At 50.0% G+C, this 13,195-nt stretch overlaps 1 protein-coding gene across 26 annotated transcripts in view; it reads right to left on the reverse strand.

Annotated features, from left to right (window-relative positions):
• Positions 1-13,195, reverse strand: part of LOC102123544 (contactin-associated protein-like 4) — a 213,023-nt gene that overhangs the window by 68,397 nt on the left and 131,431 nt on the right. For all 26 annotated transcript variants that reach the window (XR_012420989.1, XR_012420987.1, XR_012420988.1 and 23 more), the window contains 3 exons: positions 12,495-12,675; positions 4,674-4,780; positions 3,204-3,323 (listed from right to left, as the gene is read on the reverse strand). Coding sequence is in view for 23 of the 26 variants with exons in the window: in XM_074008653.1 (XP_073864754.1) it covers positions 3,204-3,323; positions 4,674-4,780; positions 12,495-12,675 (408 nt within the window). In the remaining 3 variants the exon portion in view is untranslated. The remainder of the gene's footprint in view (positions 1-3,203; positions 3,324-4,673; positions 4,781-12,494; positions 12,676-13,195) is intronic.

The raw sequence follows: 13,195 nt of genomic DNA on the forward strand, positions 1-13,195 counted from the left end.
CCAGCCACGAACATGCGTGTTTCTAGGTATTTAGCCAGATGGAATGTTATAGGCGAAAAAGTAGAAGAAATGGTCATTAACATTTTGTAATGATCTAAAATTATGCAAACCACACCTTCTCTACTCCTAAAATGTGCTTCTCACTGCTGCACAAGAGCCCTGTGGGCACCCCTGGTACCTCTGCAGCCCTGATCCTCTGGGTGTTCCCTTCCTTCCTCACTAGGCACCACTCAGGAGGCCACTGGCCCAGAAGGGTCGGCTCCACGGCTTAGGCCCGGAAGGGCAGGATGAGGCTGGTCCCTCCTGTGCCTTGGCCCTGGCCCAGCTTCCCTAGTGTTGAGAATGAAACCTGCCCTGCACGCCGAACGCTGTGCGGGAGGAGGCATGTGGCCGCTCCAGCCCCACCCTGCATGTGCAGTCCAGACACCTGGCACCATCCGAAACTGGAGGTTATGCAGTATGTTCTCATCGGGACTTGTCAAATTAGAGCCCGTGACACCGTCATTGGACTTGGATTTGTGCCTGCCCCTCTGTTACCCTCTCCTTGCAGAGGCCCCTCCTGTGTGTCCTGGCGAGTGCAACCTGGACCAGGGGAGTGAGACGCAGCCACAGACGGCTGCCAGCTGCATTCCAGACCACTCCACCCTGAGGCTGGACCCCTAGCCCTGGACCCTCTACTGGTCCCAGTGTGACTGACAGGTGAGGCCTCAGAGCCCAGGAGAGCAGCGAGGGTGAGGCCGGCAGCCAGAAGGGTCCCTGGAGAACCACGGCCTGGAGTCTACAGAGAAACACGCATGGGCCATGAAGGCTGTGGCTGAAGGAGGCGCTGCCCACACCACCCAGCCAGCAAGTGGCTAGCCTGTTTTCCCCGCCTGGGACTCCCAGACGCACCTCCTTTCCCGTCCTCTCCTCTACATGAAGCCCCAGTGTTTCATCTGGCAGAAAGGTGGGGTCCCAGTGACCCCAAGAGGGGCCGGGTGACATTTTGATCATGGGTTCCGCGCCTGTGGCTCGATGGCAGGAGTCGTCACGGGGCTCACTCTGTCTTCAGTGATAGGGTTCCCTCGAGGCAGAAAATCGCCCACCCGCTTTGGAGGTAAAAGTGTTCTTGGCCGAGTAGAGGCATGAGTTGCAAACAAGGCGGGGCTCTGCCTGCACGACCCTGGACACACTGCTCCTTTAGGGGATGGCCACTGGAGAAGCCAAATTCCAGCACAGCCAGGGGTGCTTTGCATTGCCAGCCTAAGTGTGGCTCCCAAAATTCATGTGCTGACATGTGAACATGTGGAAATCTGAGGTTCTAACCCCATGACCTCGAATGTGGCCTTATTAGAAGCAGGGTGGTTGCAGATGAAATTAGACAAGGCAAGGCCATAGTGGAGCAGGGCCAGCCTGATCCAACCCCACTGTCCTTGTGAAAGGGGAGATTTGAACACATACACACACACGAAACACCACCACATGAAACAACACCATGGAAGGATGCAGGCAGAGATGGGGGTCTGGGGGTCCCTAACAACCATGAAACACCAAACACTGGGAGAAACCCTGGGAGCAAGGGAGAGACCTGAACAGAGACCCCTCAGAGCCTCGGTGAACGGAGAGAGGCCTGAACAGAGGCCCCCTCAGGGCCTTGCGCACCGACCCTCTGACGCCTTGGTCCTAGATGTCCAGCCCCCAGACTGCACAAGAATGCGCTCCCGTTTCTGCAGCTGACCAGTCCTGCTGCTTTCTTCCAGATCCCAAGCCGGCTGCCATTCTAGAGTTGGACAAAATGGAGCTGGAGGGGCCTCTGGCGTCGCCCACCAAGTCTCCCTGTCCCAGTGCCAGCGTGACCAGGGGCCACCTGCCTGTTGCCGCCACCCCATCCTCAGGCTGCTCCGTACCCTGGCCTGGCTCGCTGTCTCTCCAGGGCACCTGCCCGACTTCCTGCAGACGCTGGGCTACAGGCAAAAGCTGTCAGACTTTATGGGGGGTACTGAGGGGACGAAAATAAAAAACTTCCTTAGGATTTTTTAACCTATTCAAGTCATCGTAAGAAATATACCCATAAATGAATATTTTAAGGGAAATTAAGTTCCTTACAGGCCATATTAGTCTGCTTGGGCAGCCCGAGCAAAGTACCAGACCAGGGGGCTTGGAACAGAAATCTCCCCCAGTTCTGCAGGCCACGGGTACAAACTCAGGGTGCCAGCTGGGCCGCGCTCCCTCTGCAGATGCTGGTGACACCCCTTCCTTGCCTCTTCCGGCTTCTGGGGGTGCCAGAAACCCTTGGCTTTGTTTGACTAGCAGCCACATCACTCCAGCTTCCACTGGTCTTCACACAACCATGTTCCCTGTGGGCGGGTCCGGGTCTCCAAACTTCTCTTTCCTCCTAAGGACACTGGTCACTGTGTCTGGGGCCCACCCTAATTCCGTACAACCTCATCTGCACTGATTAAGTCTGCAAAGACCCTCTATCCAAATAAAGTCCCATGCAGATTCCAGGTCGGCATGAATCTGGGGGGCATTGTTCAGCCTCGTGCATGGGAGACACTGAGATCCGGGTGGACACCTGCACCTGCTTTACTTTTTGTTGTTTCTATGGTTCTGAACACTGATCCAAAACTTGGCAGAGTGGAGAATTTGCAGAGGTAAACGTTCCCCTGCCAGGTGCAGCAGGTGGGTTGCCTGCTCTGTCGCAGGGCAGTGAGGAATATACTTCAGGGTGGAGGCGTCTGAGCTGGACCAAGGGACACAGATCGGCATTGAGGGGAGGGGAGGCACAGTCGCTGGCTGGGGCAGGATACACAGACATGGCCATCGTTATAGAAACAGACCCCACAGTGCTCGGGATCCAGGGTCAGGCTCTACTCAGGCTCACAAGAGCTCAAACGTGAAGGCATCTCTGCTCAGGCTCAGGAAAAGTGCAAATACTCTTCCGACTGCACATCCACTCATCCAATCAGGTAAGTCAGGAAACGTTTTGTTTTGAAATTTGACAGGCCAGGTTTTACTATTAAATATTTCACAAAAAAGAGCACTTGCACAGAAATAATATAATTATGGATTTTTGCTTTTGTACTATCTGTTCAAGTTTTATAACTATGACTTTTATTGAATAATGACTTACCTAATATACCTTCTAATAAGGTAAATTTCTACTAGGTGAGCTGCAATTGTGAGTTCAAGCTGTCACGCTTAAATCAAACATTGTAACTCACCTGTCATGTTACAAAATGCCTGGAACGGCTTCAGGGGTCCGCTGCCATCTGGGTCGATGTTGTAGAATCCTGAGGCGTGGCCGAGGTGCTTGTAGGCCTCACAGGAGGGCTCGTAGAGAGCTGGGGGTCATCCAATCATTCGCCAGACACAAAATAAAATGTAACAGAACTCTCAACGTTTCAAATTAGGAGATGAGGGAGGTTCCAAGTCCTGCCTTATGGTAAATATCCACCCTCCAGGGGAAAATGTGAACATGTATTAAAATACAAAACTATTTTTGACATAATATGTGTGCTAATATACTTAACTGTAAAGAAGAGGAGTGTTGCAACTATTTTTATAGCACTTTTAAATCCCTAAAGTCAAATAAAATTACCCAGTCTGGTGGAAAGTTCTGTTCACTGTTACCTTATGTGACAAGGAAACAGGTCGAGAGCTGGGCTCAGGCGCACTCACAGGTGGGAGTGGCGTCTTTACTGTCACAGGTGACGGGATTCCGTTTGGCTGGGTCCCCCTCCTGCCGCCTCCTTTTCGAGAGCGGCCTCCCCGCCTCACCTCTGAGAGCCGACTCCCCGCCTCACTTCCGAGCACGGCCTCCCCGCCTTAACTCTGAGACCTACCCTCCCCGCCTCACTTCCCAGAGCAGCCTGCCCACCTCACCTCCCAGAGCCGCCTCTCACCTCCGAGAGCCGCCTCCCCGCCTCAACTCCGAGACCTACCCTCCCCACCTCACTTCCCAGAGCTGCCTCCCCGCCTTGCCTCTGAGAGCCGCATCCCCGCCTCACTTCCGGGAGTGTCCTCCCCGCCTCACCTCCGAGCACCGCCTCCCTGCCTCGCCTCTGCGAGCGTCCTCCTCGCCTTGCTTCCTAGAGCCGCCGCCCCGCCTCAACTCCGAGACCCACCTCCCCGCCTCACCTCCCGGAGCTGCCTCCCCGCCAGCCACTGGGGATTGGCTTCCCCTTCACCTCTCTTTGCTCTCCTTGGAAGAGCCACAGTGAAGTCGGCTCAGTGTGAGTTCGCTTGTGGGTCACAGTTAAGAACCACTCTCTTATCTTCTGGTGGTTTTCTCAGAGTGCTTGGAATCACAGTTGCTGATAACCATTAAGAAAAATGGATGCCCCAAAGCATATTGATGGGGGCACCTGCTCTGTGGGTGATGCTACTGGGCATGACAGAGGATGACTGTGAAGAGAGGATGGTCCTTGTGCCAGCACCTCCGCCCCGGCCAGGCAGCGAGGCTTGGGTTCCCAGGTCTGACCTCCAGCATCAAGTGAGGGGAGCTGGTCCCAGGGGCTCCCCGTGCAGGGCCCTCTGGTAAGTGTGCAGGGTGAGGGCAGGTGCAACGGTGCAACGGGGCCCCCACCATCGCCTCCCCTCCCTCCCCTGCGCTGAAGCTGCTGTGTGGACCCGTGGAGGGAAGCTGCTTATGGAGGTGACAGGTGTGGACCCCGGGGAGAGAAGCCGCTTACAGCGATGGCACGTGGCGCCCGTGTACCCAGTGCTGCTGCAGTCACAGTGGAAGGCCGTCCAGGTCTGGGAGCAGGTGCCCTCGTGCTCGCAGTAGTTGGGTAAACACCTGAAAGAAGGACAGAGATGGTCAGTGTTCACACTTGGTCACTGTGAAACGTGGGTCTTGTGGCAGGGCGAGTCCAGGTGTGGGCACAGAGTTCAAATGGCCGGGGATGTTGAGAGATGTCCTTAAGAACTTTGCTCCCAACTCTAAACCTCAAGCTAATAAACCTGTCAGGCTCAACCGACTGCCCTGTGTTTGGCTTTGAGGCAGCGGGACTTGCAATTCTTCCCTTGGTGTTGGACAACTCTCTGTTTTTTATGTCACAATAACACAACATTGACCTTACATGTGGCCAGGAATGACAATTTCTTATAGAAAATAACAGTGGTATTTTATCATATTGAAATGTTCTGTGACATTAATTCCTAGAAGGAAGACTGGAAGGGGAGGGGAGAGACTGAGAGGAGAGGAGGGAAGGGAGGGAGGACAGGGGCCGAAGGGACAGTCAGGTACACTTCCGTCTACACATGGCGCTGGCCCGGGACCCACGGATCCTTCATTGCAGACCTGGATGCCATTGTTATGATTCTTTTTCCATTTAGAATTTAGAATAAAAGCCAGCTACCACCAGAGTTTTATGTGCATTTTGTTTTCCCAAGAAAATTGAATAAATCTGGAAACGGAAAACCCAACGGCCATCTAAGCATGGATGAGTATTTTGCCATAGGCCTCATTAACGTTAAGATTGGGACACTTGAAATTTCACTTACAGGACTTTTGTAATTTTAGTAGATTATGGTAAAACTAATTTTCTTGAATACAAAAAAGTAAATGTTTTATTGTTATTATTCAAATAACCCAGAAAAGTACAAAAAAGAAGGTAAAAGTCATTTGAAATCCTAGCATATAAAATAACCACTATAGTTATACATGTGTTGATGCTTATATTTAAATATATACAATATAAATGTACATGGCAATTTTGCAACCTATCAATGATTCATTAGTACGCCATGAGTATTTCTGTGTTGACAAATTTATATTAGCAATTTTGATAGTTCAAAGAAATCTATTAACATAGTTATCATCATGGACTTAAAATGTTATATATTTGAATTTAATAGAAACCAAGGGTGATAAAGAGAATTGATGAACAATTAAAATCGATAGCAAAAACACTAACACTACTGATTGATTGGATACACAAATGACGAACTGTGTGTTTTTCTAGATGTAAAAGAGATTTGAGCCTGTGAGGAGCTAAGTTCCTTGTGTAGAAACTGAAGCCTGAGTCTCTGTCTGCCAGCAAATGGGCTGTTTCCTCACTCATCTGCGTTTCCCAATCCACTGGCTCAATCCCTCGTTTGTATTTTAGGGTTGGAATGAGACTGCACTGTTGTAAAATAAAAGGAGGAAGAGTTAGCTCAAGACGGTCCCCCTGGTGCGCCTGGACCTGGATAAATCGCTGCCCTGTGGCCTCCACCTCACCCAACGCCCCCCATGTCTCCACCCCAAGTCCTTCTAGCCCCTAAAGCGCTGCCTGAGACGTCCCCATCATGATTTTCATCTTGTGTGAACTTCTCCAGATAAACAAGCCACCCCTCCGAAGGTGAGGTTGTATGAAAGAGCCTGACGTGCACCAATTCCCTCCCATCTCTGTCTTCATTTCCATTACAAGAACCGGAGCAGGGATTCCCGGAAGCCAGTGGGTGTCCTTCTCTGCCTGCTTACGCCTCCCCTCCGGAGTCCAGGGATGGGGAAGGGGCAGCAGCATCTTCCCAGCCCCCAGCCTGGCAGCACTTTCTTTCCTCCCACCTGAGCCCCTGGGCCCGCGGCTGGGAAGATGGTTTCAGACTGCACCCATTGTTTCTGGAAACGGGAAGGAAGGACGCGCAGCCAGTGCTGGTGGGCGTGAGTGTGCGTATGTGATGTGTCAGCGTCTGTCACACTGCGTGTTCTGCCTGTGTTTGTGTGTGTGTGTGGAGACTCCTCCCTCAGTGTGCAAGATCTGGACTGTAGTGATTGATGAGTTTGTTATGACTTAAAACATGGATTCTGCACACACAGAGCGGGGCCTTCCCTTTCTGAATTAGTGAAGTGCTGGTGCCGTTTCACAGGAGGTTGTGTTCCCATCAAGTCCTGTCCTGGCAGGAACAGTTGTGGGGGTTTTCCCCAGTTCTGAGGGGCAACGAGGGGCCGGACCGATGCATCGTCACTGGGCAGAGGCACCTGGGGCCTGCAACTCTCCTAACACAGAGAAATGAATACTTACGGGGACTTTAATCTGAAGAAGAAAGTGTTCAGAAATCAAGGTTTTCAAATACTTGAATTGCGAATGTGTGCCAGAGGGCGCAGAGGCCGTCAGCTCAGCCAGACGTAGACAGAGGTAAATGGTGCTCAGCTCAGTCAGACGTAGACAGAGGTAAACAGGTAGACACACGGAATGGAGCCACCAGTGACGGGCAAGGCGAGGTGACAGGGACAGGGTTTACCTCCCACTCGACACAAGCACACACAGTGGCCATGCACATGGGGTGGTCACTTGTTTTCCAGACACTGGTCATCAGGCAGGGAGGCCGTCATTCCTACGAGATGGGCACCTGGCAGGCGTGCCCTCTGCTCATCCCAGGCCCCTCTGGAGTCTTCAGACTGTGAGGAAGGAAGGCAGTGGGGTCCTCGGGGAGCCTGGAGACCCCGAGTTAAGGAAGGCAGGGAGGGCAGCTCTGACAGCCAGGGAGAACTCCACAGATCCAGAGGGGCCCTGAGAATATTCAGTGCTGGTCACCGAGTGCAGAGGAGAAGCCGCCTGGGGCCAGGGAAAGGACCGCCAGGATCAGCAGGAGCAGCAGCCTGGCTGGCACCAGGCAGGGCACCGGCTTTCACAGGAAGGAGGGCAGCCCAGCCACACAGAGCATGGACTCAGAGCATCTGGCCTCAGCCCTGGAGAAGAGCGACCCTGAGACCAAGTGCTGCTCAGACTCACAGATCTCACAATCGAAACAGAAGAGGAATGGCTGTGTCTGGTAACAAAGCTTAAGAACACTGACAAAATGCATGTCATGTCACACAGCACCAAGTAAGGCGAACCCCAGAGCGTGTCCCTGAACACTCACAGGACGCACGTCACACGGCACCAAGTAAGGCGAACCCCAGAGCGTGGCCCTGAACACTCACAGGACGCACGTCACACGGCACCAAGTAAGGCGAACCCCAGAGCGTGGCCCTGCATCGAGCGTGTGCAGGCGGGCAAAGGAAAACCAATCAACCAAACCAACCCCAAATGTAGATGCTGCTCTCATAGACAGGGAATTTGTTCTCGTATGTTCGGAAATTAAGTAGAGACATGGAAGTTATTAAAAAGCACCAACTAGAGATGATATTACAAGTCTAACATGAAAACAACACTGAGTGGCTTTAAGATTAGATATTGCCATAAAGATGAGTGAACACAGAAAAATAAAAAGAAACCATCTGAAGGAGACAGGAAAGATAACTTTAAAAGCAAAAACAAAGCATTTGTGGGCTGTGGGACAACTCCGGGTGGTCAGTTCTACATGTCATTAAGTTCCTAAAGATGGGAAAGAGGGGAGAAGAAAAAATAGAATAAATAATGACAGAAAATGCCCCAAATTTGAAAAAATTAGAAACACACAGATCCAAGAATCCTAATGTCCCACAAGCACAATATATAAATAAAGCTACCCTAAGGTACCTCATAATCAGATTGCTTAAAATCAGTTAGAAAGACAGAGATCTTACATGCATCTATAGAAAATGGCACATTTTGTCCAGTGGAACTCAGGCAAGGCTAACGGAAGATTACCTGTGGGCGGCTGTCATTAAAATGAGGAGGGAAACCCTCTTAGGACTTTATGCCCGGTGAGAATATATTTCAAAACCAAAGGTGTAGGAAAGATGTCACCAGGCACAAAAATGCTGAATGAATTAATTCTCAACAGCCCTGAAAAGTGAATGTTAGAAGAAGTTCTGGAGATGGATGGAAACGGACACCAGACAGTCATACTCATCTACACAAAGCAGCCGGGGGCAGCGGGGGGACTGACGTGTGTGCGAGTGTGTGTTATGTAAAATGTTTTATAAGAGACTTGACTGTTTAAGCAAAAGTAAAAACGTGTGAGGACTGACAATGTAAGCGAAATAAAACAGCAATGATGCACGCAGGCCAGGGAGGAGTGAGAAGACAGGTCTGTGGTTCTTCAGCTGCGCTGGAAGTGCCGTAATCTCCTTAAATTATCTGCAGATTCAACAAAATCCTAAGCAGACTCTCAGAAGAATCATCTAAAGGAATTTACAAGCTACTTCTAAACTTCATGTAAAAGTGGAAAGGCCTAAAGTAACCAAAGTGATTTTGAAAAAACAGAGTAAAGGCCGGGCGCGGTGGCTCAAGCCTGTAATCCCAGCACTTTGGGAGGCCGAGACGGGCGGATCACGAGGTCAGGAGATCGAGACCATCCTGGCTAATATGGTGAAACCCCGTCTCTACTAAAAAATACAAAAAACTAGCCGGGCGAGGTGGTGGGCGCCTGTAGTCCCAGCTACTCGGGAGGCTGAGGCAGGAGAATGGCGTAAACCCGGGAGGCGGAGCTTGCAGTGAGCTGAGATCCGGCCACTGCACTCCAGCCTGGGCGACAAAGCGAGACTCCGTCTCAAAAAAAAAAAAAAAAAAAAAAAAAAGAAAAAACAGAGTAAAACAACCTGATTTTAAATATTATCGTTCAGTAATCATAATTCCTAAAATGTGGTATTGGCATAAAGTTGGAAAAATAAAGGAGCTAAATGCAGAGCCCAGCTATGGACCCAGATGTGTTTATGGACAAATGGATTTCACGAAGGTACACAGGCAGTGAAACGGGGAGAGGACAGGCTTTTCATCCAGTGGCGCTGGATATTTGTGTGCAAAGCAGAACAAAACGAAACAAACAAAACTCTGCATAGCTTGCTCCATCTATAAAATAATCCAAAATTAATCACAGACCTAAATGAAATCTAAACCACAAATCTCTAGAATTAGACATAGCAGAAAATCTTTGTGATCTCACGTTAGTCAAAGATGTCTTAAGAATAATCCATAAAAGAAAAAAATAACTTGGACTTCATCAAAATTAAGAACTTGTGCTCTTCAAAAGATACTTTGTTAAGAGAATAAAAGAACAAAAGGAAGACTGGAAGAAAACATTTGCAAAGCATGTAAAGAACTTCTATCCAGAATATCACAAAGGACTCTCAAAACTCACTAAGAAAACAAGGGATCCGGCCGGGCGCGGTGGCTCAAGCCTGTAATCCCAGCACTCTGGGAGGCCGAGGTGGGCGGATCACGAGGTCAGGAGATCGAGACCATCCTGGCTAATATGGTGAAACCCCGTCTCTACTAAAAAATACAAAAAACTAGCCGGGCGAGGTGGTGGGCGCCTGTAGTCCCAGCTACTCGGGAGGCTGAGGCAGGAGAATGGCGTAAACCCGGGAGGCGGAGCTTGCAGTGAGCTGAGATCCGGCCACTGCACTCCAGCCTGGGCGACAAAGCGAGACTCCGTCTCAAAAAAAAAAAAAAAAAAGAAAAAAAAAAAAAAGAAAACAAGGGATCCAATTCAAACAAATGTGCGCAAGGTTTGAGTAGACATTTCTCTAGAGCACGTGCTCAGATGGCAGGTGAGCCCATGAGAAGGCCATTCGCGCCATTCGTCACCAGGTACACACAGGTGGAAGCCAGGGCGACAGACCGCCGCACACCTGCTGAGTGGCAGAAATTGAAGATGGACCCGACCATATGCTGGCAAGCATGCAGGAAAACTGGAATTCTCACACACTGCTGGTGGGAACGTGAGAGTCGCAGTCACTTTAGAAAAGTGTAGCAGCTTCTCAAAAAACATTCAGCAGCCTCTCCATAGTTTTCAGCTATTTCCTTACCAATGTTTACCCAAGGTCAATGGAGCCATTTCTACAGAGACGCTTGTCCTGGAATGCTCACAGCTGCTTTGTGTGCAATAAGGCCGAAGCGGGCAGATCACCTGAGGTCGGGAGTTCGAGACCAGCCTGACCATCATGGAGAAACCCCAACTCTACTAAAAATACAAAATTATCCAGGTGTGGTGGTGTGTGCCCGTAATCCCAGCTACTTGGGAGGCTGAGGTAGGAAAATTGCTTGAACCTGGGAGGCGGAGGTTGTGGTGAGCTGAGATCACGCCCTTGCACCCTAGCCTGGGCAACAAGAGCAAAACTCCATCTCGAAGAAGGAAAAAAAAAAAAAAAAGAAAAGAAAAATTGGAAACAATCAAAATGTTCATCAATGTGGAAATGGAGAAACAGACGGTGTCCTCACGCACAACTGCAGGGCTGTGTGGCTAATGTGTGGGCTTCCTTCATTATCTCCCAGAGCACACAAGGATAAGACATGCTTTTAAATGTTAAAGACAAAACCTATCGAGACAGAACCCGGTCCAGGGTTACTACTATACATAACTGTATCTGTCATGCAAAATGCTACTTCTGCTTTGTATTACTTCCTTAAATCTCAACCTGAAGTTGGATTTTAAAAACTAAATTCACATCCATGATCTTTGTTTAAAGTTCACAAATATTCGAGTATTTTATGTGTGGTACTATAATGACAAATTTGTCCATGTGGTGTTTAAAATCTACTTTACTTAAATGAGTCTCACATCAAACTGGATTAACCAGATTCTGTATGAAGAACTGTCATCGTGTTAGGATATTTTCACACAGAGGTGGGTGGGTGAATTGCCAAGTTACTAAAAGAGCTTCCCGTGAGCTGAACGTCGGTGGGCACAGCAAAGCCCAGGCTCCCAGCACTGCCTGCGGGTCAAGACACAGGGAGGTCCCCTGGCCCTGCCAGGCCTGTTCACTGCGAGGCTCTCCCACCGCCAGGGAGCAAGATGGGGAAGCCTCGTCCTCAGCAGGTCTGTGCCCCGGAACTGCGGGGCCATGACTGACATGTGAGGCCACAGTTTTTACACCCAAACACCACTTAATCAAAAACTCGAAGTTCAGGTTTACTGGCTAAAGTCTTCTTATACAAATTTTTATCAGAGAATTTTCCACTTAAAATCAGTGTAATGTGTACATATGGGGAACTGGCTCTGAGTTTAAAAAGTGGCGGGAAGCCATTTAAGTGGTGGGAATTGTGTTTTCTTTATTGTCAAAGATGATTTGTAAATGGTAATACGTTTGGTGAAACACAGCACTGGGTTCCAATGATTTTTTAAACGAGGACTAGGAGATTCGATACACCTGAAGAGAGATTTAAAAGTATTTGAATGCTTTTTCTGACCGAATTCCTTGCCCAGGTGAAAAAGGAGTGTTTTCAAACTGCAATGTTTATTCAAAAACATATTACCACTTACAACAGGAAGGGCATGGGCCCAGCTGTTCTGTCTGCCCACGTAATTCCGGTTCAGAGCCTGATTGTCTCTGCCACACTTCAGCTTTCCCAACACTTCCCCGTGTTTTTCCCTCCAGAGGCTCCTCTTCAAGGACCCATGGATGCCTGCGGAGCCTTCCACCCAGCACCGTCACCTGAAACAAGCTACTGTGTGCAATTGTCAACACTGTCTTCCTGACTTTTCACGGGAAACAGCCCTCTCACTTCCTGTGATGCGGGCTGGGAAGAAAAATCGTTTCCTTTGTGGACGTCCACTCCGAGCCCTTCCAGGTGGGGGAGACACCGTTTCCCCTGTGGACGTCCACTCCGAGCCCTTCCAGGTGGGCTGCCCTCACACTCTGAGCCCTTCGCTGCCCTCACCTGTCCAGGATGCCGCAGGTGTCAATCAGAAGGTCGCTGAAGTTCCCCACGGCGCCCTGCTGCACCGAGATCAGATCCACCTCCTGGCCATCGATGGAGATGAGCCGCAGACACCCCTGGAATCCGCCCAGTGGTCCCAGCGATCGGCTGCAGTCAGAGCCAGAGCCGTGAGCGGGGCACCCTGAGTTTCAGAGGCACAGGAGGCAAGAGGAAGAGGGTAATGGGTGGATACAGTGTTGGGGTGTGGGCGGCCGGTTGCACTCCCCCTGACGCCAGGCTGCCTTCCATCTGTGGGCGGGGCTGCCTGCTCATTGGGAAGAGGGAGGATGAAAGGTCAGCAGAGCATAAAATAACCCTGGAGGCAAGAATGTAAGAAGATGAGAAACCCTGAGAATTTAAAATTCACCCTGAACTCAATGCCCTTTCTTAAAGTATACTAGAAATTTAACTCTTTTTTACCATGACAGATCTTAAGGGAAAAACCTAAATGCACATGGATTTACAATTAGAAATGAAATAACAGGTCTTATTATTGTACATACAAACAGCTAAAATGTTAGAGTCTGGAGAATATCAGGCCAGAAGGTGACTGGGCACCCCCACTGAGGCTGGTGTGCCGACCACACACCACGGCAGCCTCGCCCGTCAGCTCAGGTGTCCCAAAGACTTGCTTCAGCAGAAAAAGAAAAACTTACATGTGT

The sequence above is a fragment of the Macaca fascicularis genome, chromosome 12 (assembly GCF_037993035.2).
Source record: "Macaca fascicularis isolate 582-1 chromosome 12, T2T-MFA8v1.1".
Lineage (NCBI taxonomy): Eukaryota > Metazoa > Chordata > Mammalia > Primates > Cercopithecidae > Macaca > Macaca fascicularis.